The sequence below is a fragment of the Sparus aurata genome, unplaced genomic scaffold (genome assembly GCF_900880675.1).
Source record: "Sparus aurata unplaced genomic scaffold, fSpaAur1.1, whole genome shotgun sequence".
In the NCBI taxonomy this organism is placed as follows: domain Eukaryota; kingdom Metazoa; phylum Chordata; class Actinopteri; order Spariformes; family Sparidae; genus Sparus; species Sparus aurata.
In genome coordinates, this window is record NW_022045137.1 from 1 (window position 1) to 15,000 (window position 15,000).

At 45.9% G+C, this 15,000-nt stretch overlaps 1 protein-coding gene across 2 annotated transcripts in view; it reads left to right on the forward strand.

Annotated features, from left to right (window-relative positions):
• The first annotated feature begins 4,094 nt into the window (after window positions 1-4,094).
• The window catches only part of doc2a (double C2-like domains, alpha), a 34,158-nt gene continuing 23,252 nt past the window's right edge, over window positions 4,095-15,000 (forward strand). The window contains exons 1-3 of one of the 2 annotated variants that reach the window (XM_030410806.1): window positions 4,095-4,420; window positions 7,772-7,851; window positions 14,206-14,280. In XM_030410806.1, the coding sequence (XP_030266666.1) occupies window positions 4,096-4,420; window positions 7,772-7,851; window positions 14,206-14,280 (480 nt within the window). In that variant the 5' untranslated portion in view covers window position 4,095. Of the gene's footprint in view, window positions 4,421-4,469; window positions 7,678-7,771; window positions 7,852-14,205; window positions 14,281-15,000 lie in introns of those variants that run through there. The other variant, XM_030410807.1, reaches the window with a different exon arrangement.

Genomic DNA, 15,000 nt, shown 5'->3' on the forward strand with positions numbered 1-15,000 from the left:
CATCACTCAGATGAACTCGTCATATGAAGTGTTCGCACTGACCTCTGTGACCTCTGAGTCGGCTGCAGAAGGCTCACAGGGAGCGACAGATTAAAGGGGCAGTCCAGTGTTTTCACACATGAGGATCAGTTTACTCACCAGGGTCATTATCAGCGCTGCTCAGCTCCGACACTGAGTGAGTTACAAAATGTCTGCTGTGGCTCTATTGGGATCGCTCTCAGTCTCATTAAGTTATCAGGAGGTAAAAGATGGTCCAGACATTCTGAAAAATTCCTGCAAAATTAGACTAAACCGAAGTTTTGTTCAGTTTTAGCCTAATTAAACATTAAACACTTAACAAAGAATTATGTAGGGAAGTTTATACTTGTGTTGAGGGTTCAATGGATGATGATTTAAACAATGTTAAACCTCCAAACAGCAGAATCATTGTGTTTATGTTCCTGATGACTGATGGCGGAATTCAGAAATACAAGTTATGGTAAGGTTCAAACCCAAAGACCACCTGGTTAAGTTTCAGAAAACATCATGTTAATCTTTAAAGATCTGGTTCTGTCTCTACAAACACATCTGCAAAATGTCCTGACATCTCATCAAAAACTAGTTTTGATGCAATAACAAGCTAGCAGCTTCAAATGTACTGAGGACTGAACCTGCCAAAATAAGAAATAAAGATATATCTCGATAAAAGTAAAAACAAGTCTGTACATTTTCTTTGTAAATGTCAGCAGCCTGACAACCTGAAGCTTCAGCTCCAATTCACTCAGACTGAAGAGATGTGACTGAGGTCAGACACATTTCTTTAGCTGCCAGCAGTCACTTCTCTACAGAAAGGTTAGCGGGACAGTGCTCCCTCTGTTGACAGCAGCTTTACATTCCACTCCCTCTGATGACAGCAGCTTTACATTCTGCTCCCTCTGTTGACAGCAGCTTTACAGTCTGCTCCCTCTGTTCACAGCAGCTTTACATTTCATTCCCTCTTTACATTCTGCTCCCTCTTTTGACAGCAGCTTTACATTCTGCTCCCTCTGTTAACAGCCGCTTTACAGTCTGCTCCCTCTGTTGATAGCAGCTTTACAGTCTGCTCCCTCTGTTGACAGCAGCTTTACATTCTCCTCCCTCTGTTCACAGCAGCTTCACATTCTGTTCCCTCTGTTGACAGCAGCTTTACAGTCTGCTCCCTCTGTTGACAGCAGCTTTACATTCTCCTCCCTCTGTTCACAGCAGCTTCACATTCTGCTCCCTCTGTTGACAGCAGCTTTACAGTCTGCTCCCTCTGTTCACAGCAGCTTTACATTCCATTCCCTCTTTACATTCTGCTCTCTCTGTTCACAGCAGCTTCACATTCTGCTCCCTCTGTTGACAGCAGCTTTACAGTCTGCTCCCTCTATTCACAGCAGCTTCACATTCCATTCCCTCTTTACATTCTGCTCCCTCTGTTGACAGCAGCTTTACATTCTGCTCCCTCTGTTAACAGCAGCTTTATGTTCTCCTCCCTCTGTTGACAGCAGCTTTACAGTCTGCTCCCTCTGTTGACAGCAACTGTACGTTCTGCTCCCCTCTTGACAGCAGCTTTACAGTCTGCTCCCTCTATTGACAGCAACTGTACGTTCTGCTCCCTCTGTTGACAGCAGCTTTACAGTCTGCTCCCTCTGTTCACAGCAGCTTTACATTCTCCTCCCTCTGTTCACAGCAGCTTTACAATCTGCTCCCTCTGTTTACGGCAGCTTTACATTCTGCTCCCTCTGTTCACAGCAGCTTTACATTCCATTTCCTCTTTACATTCTGCTCCCTCTGTTCACAGCAGCTTTAGATTCAGCTCCCTCCGTTGACAGCAGCTTTACATTATGCTCCCTCTGTTCACAGCAGCTTTAGCAATCTGCTCTCTCTGTTGACAGCAGCTTTACACTCTGCTCCCTCTGTTGACAGAAGCTTTACATTCTCCTCCCTCTGTTCATGGCAGCTTTACATTCTGCTCCCTCTGTTCACAGCAGCTTTACAATCTGCTCCCTCTGTTGACAGCAGCTTTACACTGTGCTCCCTCTGTTGACAGCAGCTTTACATTCTCCTCCCTCCGTTCACGGCAGCTTCACATTCTGCTCCCTCTGTTCACAGCAGCTTTACATTCCATTCCCTCTTTACATTCGGCTCCCTCTGTTAACAGCAGCTTTACGATCTCCTCCCTCTGTTCACAGCAGCTTCACATTCTGCTCCCTCTGTTGACAGCAGCTTTACAGTATGCTCCCTCCGTTGACAGCAGCTTTACGTTCTCCTCCCTCTGTTTACGGCAGCTTTACATTCTGCTCCCTCTGTTGACAGCAACTTTACATTCTGCTCCCTCTGTTGACAGCAGCTTTACATTCTGCTCCCTCTGTTCACAGCAGCTTTACATTCTGCTTCCTCTGTTGACAGCAGCTTTACATTCTGCTCCCTCTGTTCACAGCAGCTTTACATTCTGCTCCCTCTGTTGACAGCAGCTTTACAGTCTGCTCCCTCTGTTCACAGCAGCTTTACATTTCATTCCCTCTTTACATTCTGCTCCCTCTTTTGACAGCAGCTTTACATTCTGCTCCCTCTGTTAACAGCCGCTTTACAGTCTGCTCCCTCTGTTGATAGCAGCTTTACATTCTCCTCCCTCTGTTGACAGCAGCTTCACATTCTATTCCCTCTGTTGACAGCAGCTTTACAATCTGCTCCCTCTGTTGACAGCAGCTTTACATTCTCCTCCCTCTGTTCACAGCAGCTTCACATTCTATTCCCTCTGTTGACAGCAGCTTTACAGTCTGCTCCCTCTGTTGACAGCAGCTTTACAATCTGCTCCCTCTGTTGACAGCAGCTTTACATTCTCCTCCCTCTGTTCACAGCAGCTTCACATTCTGTTCCCTCTGTTGACAGCAGCTTTACAGTCTGCTCCCTCCGTTCACAGCAGCTTCACATTCTGCTCCCTCTGTTGACAGCAGCTTTACAGTCTGCTCCCTCTGTTCACAGCAGCTTTACATTCCATTCCCTCTTTACATTCTGCTCCCTCTGTTCACAGCAGCTTTACATTCTGCTCCCTCTGTTAACAGCAGCTTTATGTTCTCCTCCCTCTGTTGACAGCAGCTTTACAGTCTGCTCCCTCTGTTCACAGCAGCTTTACATTCCATTCCCTCTTTACATTCTGCTCCCTCTGTTGACAGCAGCTTTACATTCTGCTCCAGCTGTACGCTGTACATCCTGTTCTCTCCTCCCTCTGTTCACGGCAGCTTTACATTCTGCTCCCTCTCTTCAAGGCATTTTTACATTTTGCTCCCTCTGTTCACGACAGCTTTACATCCTGCTCCCTCTGTTCACTTGGACTCACTTGGACTTTATATCATCAGGAGGAGGAGAGGAGGACTTTATATCATCAGGTGGAGGAGAGGATGATCACTGAGTTTTAATTTCTGGGTGAACTGCTACTTTGAAAACAGCAGTTAACCACATAAGTAAGTAACCATGTTGAGACGTGTATGAACACACCTGTGACTGCAGGCTGAGCTGCATGTGGACGCCACACCTGTTTGGTCTCTGCTGGTTCTGCTACTCCTGGTCCTGTACCGGACTCCTCCTGTATTTCCTCTGTCATGTCTACACACCTGTACAGCACAGAGGTTGTTCTCAAACATCCTCTTCACATGCTCTCTGCTCTCTGCAGACCTCACTCACTGTCTTCCCTCTTCAGTCCTCATAAAACTCCTGCTGTCAGGCACCTTCAGCTGGCCATCGAGCTGCTGTTGGGATAAAATGTGTCAGAGTTATTGTTGAGATCAGAAAAACGGATCAAGTCAGAGCTGCTGCAGAGACGAAGAGAGTAGAAATGTTAAGACACACGTGAGGACCTGAGCTGCGACAAGTCTGTAGATATTTTCCTTCATGTTCAGATTCAAACTCACAGTGAACGTGTGATGTCTCCTGACATCACAGTGGAGAAACGGACAGTAGCTTGAAATAGAAAAAGTCAAGTAAATGTATCCAAACAGAAATGTATCCAAACTAAGACAAAGCTCAGTCCTGCTGATGAAGCTTATGTGACGTGTCTCTTGTCCCTTGTCTCTTGTCCCTTTCCTGTCAGACTCTATGACGGTGCGGAGAGGAAAGAAGCTCAGCATCTCCATCCAGGAACACATGGCCATCGACGTCTGCCCCGGCCCCATTAGACCCATCCGACAGATCTCCGCCTACTTCCCCCGTCTGTCTCCCACCTCCCCCGGCCCCCTGTCCCCCAACCCGGCCATGTCCCCTCAGGCCCTCAGTCCCGGTTCTGTGGCCTCCGGGATGGGTGGAGCTCACCTCTTGTCTCCTCTACTGGCCCATGGCCGGTCCGGTGGCGGCGGGTCTCTGTCTCTAAACAGCAGCATGGACACGTCAGTGGAGATCAACAGCTCCGACAGTGACGACTGCAGTGAGCCTCTGTGTGTGTGTGTGTGTGTGTGTGCGTGTGTGTCTCTGTGTGTGTTGTGTCCAGTATTTATTCTCTGCACAACTTCTGTTCACATCCAAAAGGAAAGAAAAACACCTGAAAGAGGACACAACTAGCTTAGCATTAGTTTACAGCTAGCTTAGTGTTATGCTGCAGCTAGCTTAGCCTCAGCTTGCACCTAGCTAAGCATTTGATTATTCAACTTGATGAAGTTTTGATGACTGAAACATGGTGTTTAATGAAGCTGATGAGAAGCTTTCCTGGTAAAGTGCACGACTCATGCACAGACTGAGGTTGAGGCTCTGGGTTTGAATCCTCTTTGTAGTTTTAGGAAAACGTAGTCATCATAAAACCTTTAATTTGAACCACAATATGTTCCTAAGATGTCTGTAACTGAAGCTGAGAACATTACAGGTAGAAACATCAGCAGTGGAAACTGAACAGACGTCAAGAAACTTGAATTCTGGCTCCAGTGGACGTCTTCTCGACTTGTCAGAGACGTTGAATTGAAATGTTTTTACAGAAACACTTAAATGAACGATGTTCTGAACTTGGACTCTTGAGTTTGTCTGGTGTAACAGAGCTGCAGCGACTCCTCTGTGAACAATTAACAACAAGAGTCCTGCACACTGACGACCAGTTCACCCCAGAGTTCAGCTCAGACACAACTGATAAATGATTCATGTCGTTGTGTCACAATAACGTTAATAATGCAATACAAACTCTTCAGATTGTGTGTTTTACTGAGAGTATTTCCACATCGAGGCAGCTGAAACTCGAGGATTGATGAGCTCTCCATCCTCAGGAATCAGACTGAGTGGTGATAAACAACGGAGGATGATCGTTGTTCTCAGAGCTGCAGAGCTTCTGACATGTTGTGAGCTTCCTCACTGATCCACATCTCTACAGTAAAGACTAATTAGAGGTTTTCTCCTCGTCAACATGTTTTTATAATCAGATTTGTTATGCAGTCACTGGTTTGTGATTTATGTTGTTCTGTGATCATCAGATTGTCAGAACAGATACAGATGATCATCCAGCCTCATGTTTCATTATCACAGCGCAGCGACGTCTTCAGGATGCTGCTGCATGTGTTGGTGCAGTATGTTTCTACTGCAGCCCGCAGTAGACGAGGTGGGTGGAGGTGGAGGTGGGTGGAGAGCAACACCAGAACAATCCAGACCCCAAAAAATGAATAAAACATCCGAGGGACTTTATTTATATTTTATCTTGAGGACTGCAGAGAGAAGCTGAGGATGGTTGGACGGATGGATACATGGATGGATGGATGCATGGTTATCTCTCTCAGTCACAGGGTCCTGCTCTTATTTTGGAGGGGTGGGGGTGTTTCACGCCGTCTGAATGATCGTCCATGTTTGCAGCAGCGTTCTGTGCTCAGTGTGGTTTCTGTGGAGGAGAAACTGATGTCAGAGTCACAGCTGCCGTCTGAGATCATTTAGGTTTTGTCTGTAAAACACTTCAGTCCTGCACCAGTGGAGCTCAGACGTACGTGGGCGAGACAACGACATGAAACCTGAACAGATGTTTGGGGCTGCAGCAGTGCAGCGGTGGAAAGTAACTAAGTACAGTGCATTTATCTGAGTACAACCTTAATTGCAATTTTAGGTACTTTACTGGAGTATGTCCAGTTGATGTTACATTACATCAGCAGTGTTTATACTGCACTACATTTATATGAGTCTGTATATTAAAGGTTGTTCACAGATGAAGATTGATTCAGATTTTAGATGAACAGAATCAGACATCAGTCTCAGTCCCACACATTTACTGCGCAACACGTACTTTTATTGTACGGAGCTGACAGTACTTGCGTATTTTTACTGCCCACCTAACTCCCAGCAAGAAAAGAAAACAAAAGTATGTATTATTCAAAGTGTGCAACCATCCTTTAATCAATAATTCAGTGTGGCTGACCCTGTTCTGTGTGGACAGCAGCTGCTTTGTTCTGCACCACCTGTGATCTCCTCTGTTGAACCGACTTCCTGTAACATCCTCCTCTTCCTCCTCTTCCTCCTCTTCCTCCGTCAGCAGAGCCAACAGCGCGCCTTTCTGTCAGCTGGTCGTCTGGAGTTTTGCGTGTCTGATCGTTGTGTTTTTGTGGTTGTGTAGATCCCTCTGTTGTAGTTTTGTCTTTCTATGGTCATTCTTTTGTCTCTTTGTAGTTGTATCGTAAATCTTTGTGTCTCATTGCAACTCTGCAGTCATTTTGCATCCCTTTGTGTTCATCTGTACCTGTTTGTGTCTGTGTGTTCACTTTGTGTCCATCTCTTGTATTTTTTTGTATTCATTCATTTGTATCATTCTGAGGTTGTTGTGCAGCTCTTGTTGTCTGTTTGTGTCCTTTTTAGGTCGTCTTTTGTCTCTTTGTAGTTATTTTACATCTCCTGTGGTAATTTTGTGTCCCTCTTTGTTTGTATGTTAGCATCATTTCTTTGTGTTCAAGTTTCTTTGTGGTCATAGTGAAGTCATTTTGTATGTCTATGTGGTTGTTTTTGCCCCCCAATATGTTTGTTGGTTCTAGTTGTTTTGTGTCTTTGTTGTCGTGTTTTGTGTCTCTGCAATTGATTGTCTCCCTTGTGGTCCTTCGTAGTTGATTTGCTTGTCTTTGTGTAAATGTTGTCTCTCGTTTTGCTCTGCTGCTTTGTGCTTTGTGGTTGTCTGTAGTTATTTGTGTGTCTTTATGGTCACACTGTCTCTCTGTTGTTGTCCGTTGTATTTGTTTGTATCTTGTTGAGGTCATTCTGCGTCTCTTTGTGTCTGTTTCATGAGCTTTGTGGTCGTAGTAGCTGGTTTCTTGCCGATCCAACAGGAAGTAGTAACAGTCACTTTAAATAGACTCGACTCCAGCTCTGTGTGGATCATCATACAGTATCTCACAGCAGCTCGTAGCTTAGCATAAAAACAATGTGTTGTGTAAGCTGCGGTCTGTTTGTGGAGCTGCTGCTTAAAATACATATTTGTTATAATCCCTGTGAATCATTTGGGCATGTATGGTCTTATATAACAACGTGTGTGTGTGTGTGTGTGTGTGTGTGTGTGATGTACTAACATGTTGTCACTCTGTGTGTGTGCACGGTTGTAACGAGGTGTGACGGATGTTTCTCCTGTTTAAAAGGTGTTGGCATGTTGACATGTGATGACATGTGATGACATCACTGTGACAGTCGCTGCTCCACTAAATTGGATTTCCTCCTCTGAACACGTGAAGCTCCTCAAACGTACCTCTCTTTATCACTCGTTCTGACAGGGCGCTGTACATCCTGTTCTTGTATCAGCTCTGATGATTGTCTCCGTCCTCTTGTGTCTCCTCAGCTGCTCTGGGGACGCTGGAGTTCGAGCTGAGATACGAGCAGCGCTCCAGCGAGCTGCACTGCACCGTGCTGCGGGCCAAGGTAAGAACACTCTGCAGACTGTTAACGTGCTGCTGTAACGGCCTCCGCTCCGCCGGGCTCGGGCTTTACTGCAGAGTCTGGAGCCCGACTGCAGAGATTTATCTCCCATTCACACACAAGTGCTTCAAGGCCTCAGTGGGTTTCAAATGAAGTGCCTTCTGTTGGTGCTGGAGTCCGAGTCCGGTCTGTCGGCTGCAGAGTTCTGGTTCTCTTCACAGGAGCTCAGGAAAGAAAAGCAGACTTAGTGAACGTGTCACAGTTCTGTGTCTCACCGGACGTGTTTCAGAGGTTTTTCAGCGGTTGTTTGCATCTCACATTTCTTTCTGCTGACCAAAGAGCTTTGAAATGAGCAGAATTACATAAAATACAAAGATGCTAAAAAACAAAGAATGAAGAGGCGTCGACATGATGAGAGTTTGTTGGCTGCAAAGGGGATTTGTAGACAACAAAAAGGATTAAGAGACAAATACAAACTGAGACAGCAATAAAATATGGATGAATAAAACAGATAAAGAATAAAATACAATACAAGCAATAAAAATAACCAACTGACTCTGGTGATAATCTCATGAACAGCAGACAGACTGAAACCAATTTTCACTGGAATTACTTCATGTTACTACAAACAAATATTGACGAAGGCTTCAATCATAAAAATCGACTTCGAGAGAGCGAACTGAGAGTTACTGTGCAGCTCTGAGTGCGTCCTCCTTTAGTTTGACTCGTTTCCTCGTCAGCACTCAAAATCTTTTAAATCAGAAACAGAAAAGGACACGATTATAACCTTGAGAGTGATGATTGGTTTCTGAAACATGTCACACACAGACCACGGAGTGACACCAACACCGCTGCACCAACCTGCAGCATCTCACCGCACCACCAGATCCAATGTGGATCCAGCCGCTGGGGATGGTTCTGCTTCAGGTGCTCGGTCACGGCAGCAGTCCTGCACGTTACGATCACGTCGAACCCGTCGATCACGTTGATGCGTCGCACCAGCCGTGGTTTATTCACTGTGTGGTATCAGTACTTTTACTGAAGTCAAGGATCTGCGTCGTTCTTCCTCCACTAGAATCTGTAACACTGTGAAACACCTTCATTATTTTGATTGGATGTTCTGCTTTAGTTGCTGCTCTGAGAGCACATCGATTTCAGCTTTGTTTGTTTCGGCAGGTTGAATCTTGAGCTTCTGTTTCAACTTAATTTTCTGACTGAAATACACCCGAGAGTCGACTTCTGTCGTTATCACACAGGAGCCGGCCTTTTGTTCTCCTTGTATCATCCGTCACACCCGGAGAGTCGCCGTCTTCTGTCGGATCAATCCTGTTTTATCTGAAGCTGCTGCGATTAAATCAAACGTCTGTGCAGAAGAAAGAGGGAGAAGATTTACTGTCGTTTGTATCATGATTCAGAGCAAACTGTCACAGCGGAGCCCAATTAAAGAGTCCGAGACAATAAAGAGACGTCGAGCTGCACCGTCATAAATCTACAGCTGCAGTTCACCTGCTCCTCCTGCTCCACCTGCTCCACCTGCTCCTCCTGTTCCACCTGCTCCTCCTGCTCCTCCTGTTCCACCTGCTCCTCCTGCTCCACCTGCTCCTCCTGCTCCTCCTGCTCCTCCTCCTCCACCTGCTCCTCCTGCTCCTCCTGCTCCACCTGCTCCTCCTGCTCCACCTGCTCCACCTGCTCCTCCTGCTCCACCTGCTCCACCTGCTCCTCCTGTTCCTCCTGCTCCACCTGCTCCTCCTGTTCCTCCTGCTCCACCTGCTCCACCTGCTCCTCCTGTTCCTCCTGCTCCACCTGCTCCTCCTGTTCCTCCTGCTCCACCTGCTCCTCCTGCTCCTCCTGTTCCTCCTGCTCCACCTGCTCCTCCTGTTCCTCCTGCTCCACCTGCTCCTCCTGCTCCACCTGCTCCACCTGCTCCTCCTGCTCCACCTGCTCCACCTGCTCCTCCTGCTCCTCCTGCTCCACCTGCTCCACCTGCTCCTCCTGCTCCTCCTGCTCCACCTGCTCCTCCTGCTCCTCCTGCTCCACCTGCTCCTCCTGCTCCACCTGCTCCACCTGCTCCTCCTGCTCCACCTGCTCCTCCTGCTCCTCCTGCTCCACCTGCTCCTCCTGCTCCACCTGCTCCTCCTGCTCCACCTGCTCCACCTGCTCCTCCTGCTCCACCTGCTCCTCCTGTTCCTCCTGCTCCTCCTGCTCCTCCTGCTCCTCCTGCTCCATCTGCTCCTCCTGCTCCACCTGCTCCTCCTGCTCCTCCTGCTCCACCTGCTCCACCTGCTCCTCCTGCTCCACCTGCTCCACCTGCTCCTTCTGCTCCACCTGCTCCACCTGCTCCATCTGCTCCATCTGCTCCTCCTGCTCCTCCTGCTCCACCTGCTCCACCTGCTCCATCTGCTCCTCCTGCTCCTCCTGCTCCACCTGCTCCTCCTGCTCCACCTGCTCCACCTGCTCCTCCTGCTCCACCTGCTCCTCCTGCTCCTCCTGCTCCACCTGCTCCACCTGCTCCACCTGCTCCACCTGCTCCTCCTGCTCCACCTGCTCCACCTGCTCCTCCTGCTCCACCTGCTCCTCCTGCTCCACCTGAGAGAGTGCAGGTATCTGTCGTCTCTTCATCACCTCGTCTTCACAGCCTGAAGCTCTGCTGCTCTGGGACTCAACATGTTCAACAGAACGGAACAGAACTCATCAGCCTGAACGTGTTCTGAAATACTGTTATTGATTTTATTTGTATTTCACACTGAAGCCTCCACATTTCTCCACCCAGTGCAGCTGATTCACTGAGAGCAGATTTCATTTATGATCCGAGGTGGGAACCATAGAAAACACTTTATATCTTCATGTTCACATTTTATATACCGTACATATATGATACTGTAGGAACCTGCAGTACATACAAAGACAAGAGAGCTCAAGATAAATACTCATAAACCCTGAAAATATATAAACATGATCCTGAATGTCTCGTCAGTGTTGTTGAACCGGCTGCAGAACAAACGATTTGCTCTTTGTAAAGGTTCTCAGGCTGAATGTTTGAACAGTCAGCAGCTCCCTGATCAGTGGGAGGCTGAACACTGATTCAATGTGTTTAATGCAGAAATCAGCCAACAGATGAGCTGAAACACAAAGTGTCTCCATCACACAGCCTGACGGGTCCAACTTCTGATTTAATAACAATATCACCAACAATAAACACCGAACACTGTTTAACTGAGGAAATAATGAGCGTCAAACTCATTATAGATCTTTATTTACTTATTTACATAAACTTTGTGCATGTAAAATAGTCAAAACTCATAAACATTCATAATCTCCAAGTTTAGGACTTTAAACTGAGAAAATTATATAACTGGGTTTGTGATTGGCTCAGGACAGAGGAGGAAGAGAGGGTCACTGGTTGTTGGCTGTTGTAGGCTCGAGGACGAGCATAGACACTGAAATTAGTCTTTAACAGATTAAAGCATGAAAAAGTCGCCACAGTCTCAGTGTTTTCGTCCTGTTTTGGACCAAATCTGTTTCTGAACTGGACCCGGTGGACACACGGGGATCAGAGAAGAGACAGTTTTGGTTTTCTTTGGTTTGTTGTCGTCTCTAAATCAACCTATGTGATGGTTTTCGCTTATTAAAAAAATAATTCTTGTATTTTGGAGACGAATCTGCTGTTTGTCGTTATCACGGCTCCAGCTATCTGCTGATGTGTCGGCTGTTACGAACTCAAACTGTACGGCCTGAAAAGATTCAAACTCACAGAGGTTTGATTTACCGTGTGCTGAGAGCAAAACGTTTTTACGACACCGACAGCTGAATACAGAGGAGGTGTGTATGAAACGATCCGGCCGCTGAGACAGGAAATGTTGTTGCTTATTTCTGACGCAGAGTCTGTAGGAGGAAATAAAACCTGCGTGTTGAAGGATTCCTCCACGCTGCAGATTCAGCTATGAATATTTTATCCACGACTGTGTCTCTCCGTGGATGGAATACACTTAACTGGCCTCCTGCAGAGAAGCTAAAGTTACTCAGGCTGAACATTTCTAAACATTTCCAGTTACTGTGGTCATGAGTTTAGACGATGACGGTGTTGGTGGAGGTCTGCAGGTCCAGATGGTGATAATAAAAAAAGGACAACATGTACTGAAACTAATCTGCAGGACTGTGACTCAACTCCTCTAAAATCATCGTGACAAAACTCTGATGAGACTTTGGGCAGCTTCGGTTTGTAACGTGAACAGAACAACAGCGTCTGCAGCAACATGAGAGGACGCAGACAGGAGGGCTTTAAATTGCTTCATTAGCAGGTGAGACGGGAGGTAATCAGCACACCTGCTGCCACACAGATTCTTTACTGGAGGAGCTACTTTAATGTTTCCTCCTGCCGTCGACCTGAGAGCTGGATTAACTCGGAGCTGTGTGCTGGAAACGTTTAGACTTTAATACTGAGGATGAAATCTGCTGCTGCTGTCGTGTTACAGCTGATTTAAAGGGAACAACAGAAAGCTGCAGCCTGTCAGCAAACACTCACTGCGTTTATGAGACATTACTGGTTAAAATCACTGAGACACAAAGAGGTAAAATACTGAATATTTCCAGCTCCAGACAGAGAAGATAACTGAGCTCAGAGAGGAAACCTGCAGAGAAGATGCATGTCAGCACTTCCTGTTCCCTCGTCTCAAAGTCAGCAAGTGTCTGGGTTCAGACAGACTGAACATATTCACACGTTTGGTTCTACGACATAAAATCCATCGTTAAATGTCGCACAGTTTAATCATGAAGCTCTTCATGTGTTAAAAACAGTTAGCGGTTGGTAACAAGTGTCTGAATGAGACTACAGAGGTTGTCGGGGACATTAAACGTCCTCACAACAAAGTTAGTAATAAACTTCAGATTATTTTCTTTAATAATCAAAAATAAAGTTCAGTAATCCCACAGAGGGAACCGGAGCGATCAGAAACACGTCATCTCTGCACCGCTGCTCTCTGACTGTGTTCACGTCCAGAAGATGCTGTTAAATCCTGAATGATCAGAACATCGTCCATCAAATCCTAATTTATCAAAAAATGTAATATCCTGTTTATATCTGACACTTAAACGTCTCTGTGTATCTGCGTCTTTAACACCAGTGATCAGTAAAGACAGGAGGAATAGATATGATTAATTATTACCTCGACTGTTTTGGTCTTTAACGGTTTTCTCTCGTTACTCTCACGTTGTTAAAGCCTTCTAAACTTCACTGAGTAATTTAACATCTTATTTATTTTACTGACATTTAAGGTTTGTTACTGAGTGAATCCTCATTTTACTGCAGCTGCTGTAGAATTGAAACATTAAATCTTTTCCAGTTCGTCTTTTTTAAAAACAATATATTTTTTAGAAAAAGCTGTTTTGTCATAAAGAAGTTCAGCTGTGCTTTTATTCACTTTTACTGTTATGCTAACATGCTAACTGTCTAATATAGATGGTTAGCGTGCTGATATTTAGCATTTTAGCATGTTAGCAGCTAACAGTCGCGCTGTCTCTGAGGTTTACGACACAAACACTTCCTGGTGAACGTGTGAAGAGACTTTTTGTGACCTCTGGACAACATCTGCACCTGAAGGAAACATTTAACTTTGACATGAGCTGATCTGAGATCGTGAACAGACTGCAGCTGCTCGGATACAGAGCTGACATGTAGTTGAATATAAGTGAGGCTGCACTCTGTCAGCTCTCTGTCTGCTCCCTCACACTCATTAGAAATAATACAAACATCTCTCTCTCTCTCTGCTGTCGCTGTAAATGTCAAAGCTGTTGAAGGAAATTTAGGAGCACTTTCTCCTGATGAGGCGACAGATTGAAATCAGGTGTGACGTCTGATCTGCTGTCGCTGTCGTCTTTATCCTCCTGCATCAGTAAACACAGTGTTCGTGTCAGGGAGTCAGATCTGTGAGCTGGTGAAAGGTCAGGAGACACGCAGGGAGGTGATTTATAGTAATCTGATTACACCACGGGGAGCTGATTGTCATCACTAAACACAGTCGATCCGTACGAGAGAGAGGGATCCATGACAGAATGAATGAATTGATTAAATGATGTAATGATGCAGCCTGCAGGTGACTGACAGCTTCAGTCATTCATATTTTGGAACAGGTGGTGGAAACATCTTTTTTCATTTTGCTTCTTAACATGCAGAAACTGTCCAGAATAAACATTTAGGTGTTTATCTCTGTTCATATTTGTGTTGTGGATGTTTGTTTAAATCAGTGAGTTTTTAATTAGATTGTATAATTTGTATATTTAAACATAAAACATCAGATTGTGTGTTAATGTGTTGAGCCGAGGAGGCTTCCTGCTGACGTCTGTCCCCGTTTGTGTGTTCAGGGTCTGAAGCCGATGGACTTTAACGGTTTGGCCGACCCGTACGTCAAACTGCACCTGCTGCCTGGAGCCTGTAAGGTGAGACTCCACCTGAGAGCTCCATGCTGTCATTAGCATCCTGCTGTTGTTGAGCTGCAGCTAAAAGCCGACATGGATCCATCTGATCTCAGTGTGGAGCGTATAACACGGACAGAACCGCAGGATTCTACCTGAGGTTCTGTTACTGTGGAGGAACAAGTCTGTGTTTACAGAATCATCTTCAAACTGAGCCTCAGAAACTAAACAGCTCAGAATTCATCTGTAGAGTCTGAATATTCATTTGATTATGAACCTTGATTACATTCAATTCAATCATAAAGGAACAATTCACCCAAAGAATACTCAGTCCTCCTCTCCTCCTCCTGATGATATAAAGTCCTCCTCTCCTCCTGATGATATAAAGTCCTCCTCTCCTCCTCCTGATGATATAAAGTCCTCCTCTCCTCCTCCTGATGATATAAAGTCCTCCTCTCCTCCTCCTGATGATATAAAGTCCTCCTCTCCTCCTCCTGATGATATAAAGTCCTCCTCTCCTCCTCCTGATGATATAAAGTCCTCCTCTCCTCCTCCTGATGATATAAAGTCCTCCTCTCCTCCTCCTGATGATATAAAGTCCTCCTCTCCTCCTCCTGATGATATAAAGTCCTCCTCTCCTCCTCCTGATGATATAAAGTCCTCCTCTCCTCCTCCTGAGGATATAAAGTCCTCCTCTCCTCCTCCTGATGATATAAAGTCCTCCTCTCCTCCTCCTGTTGATAT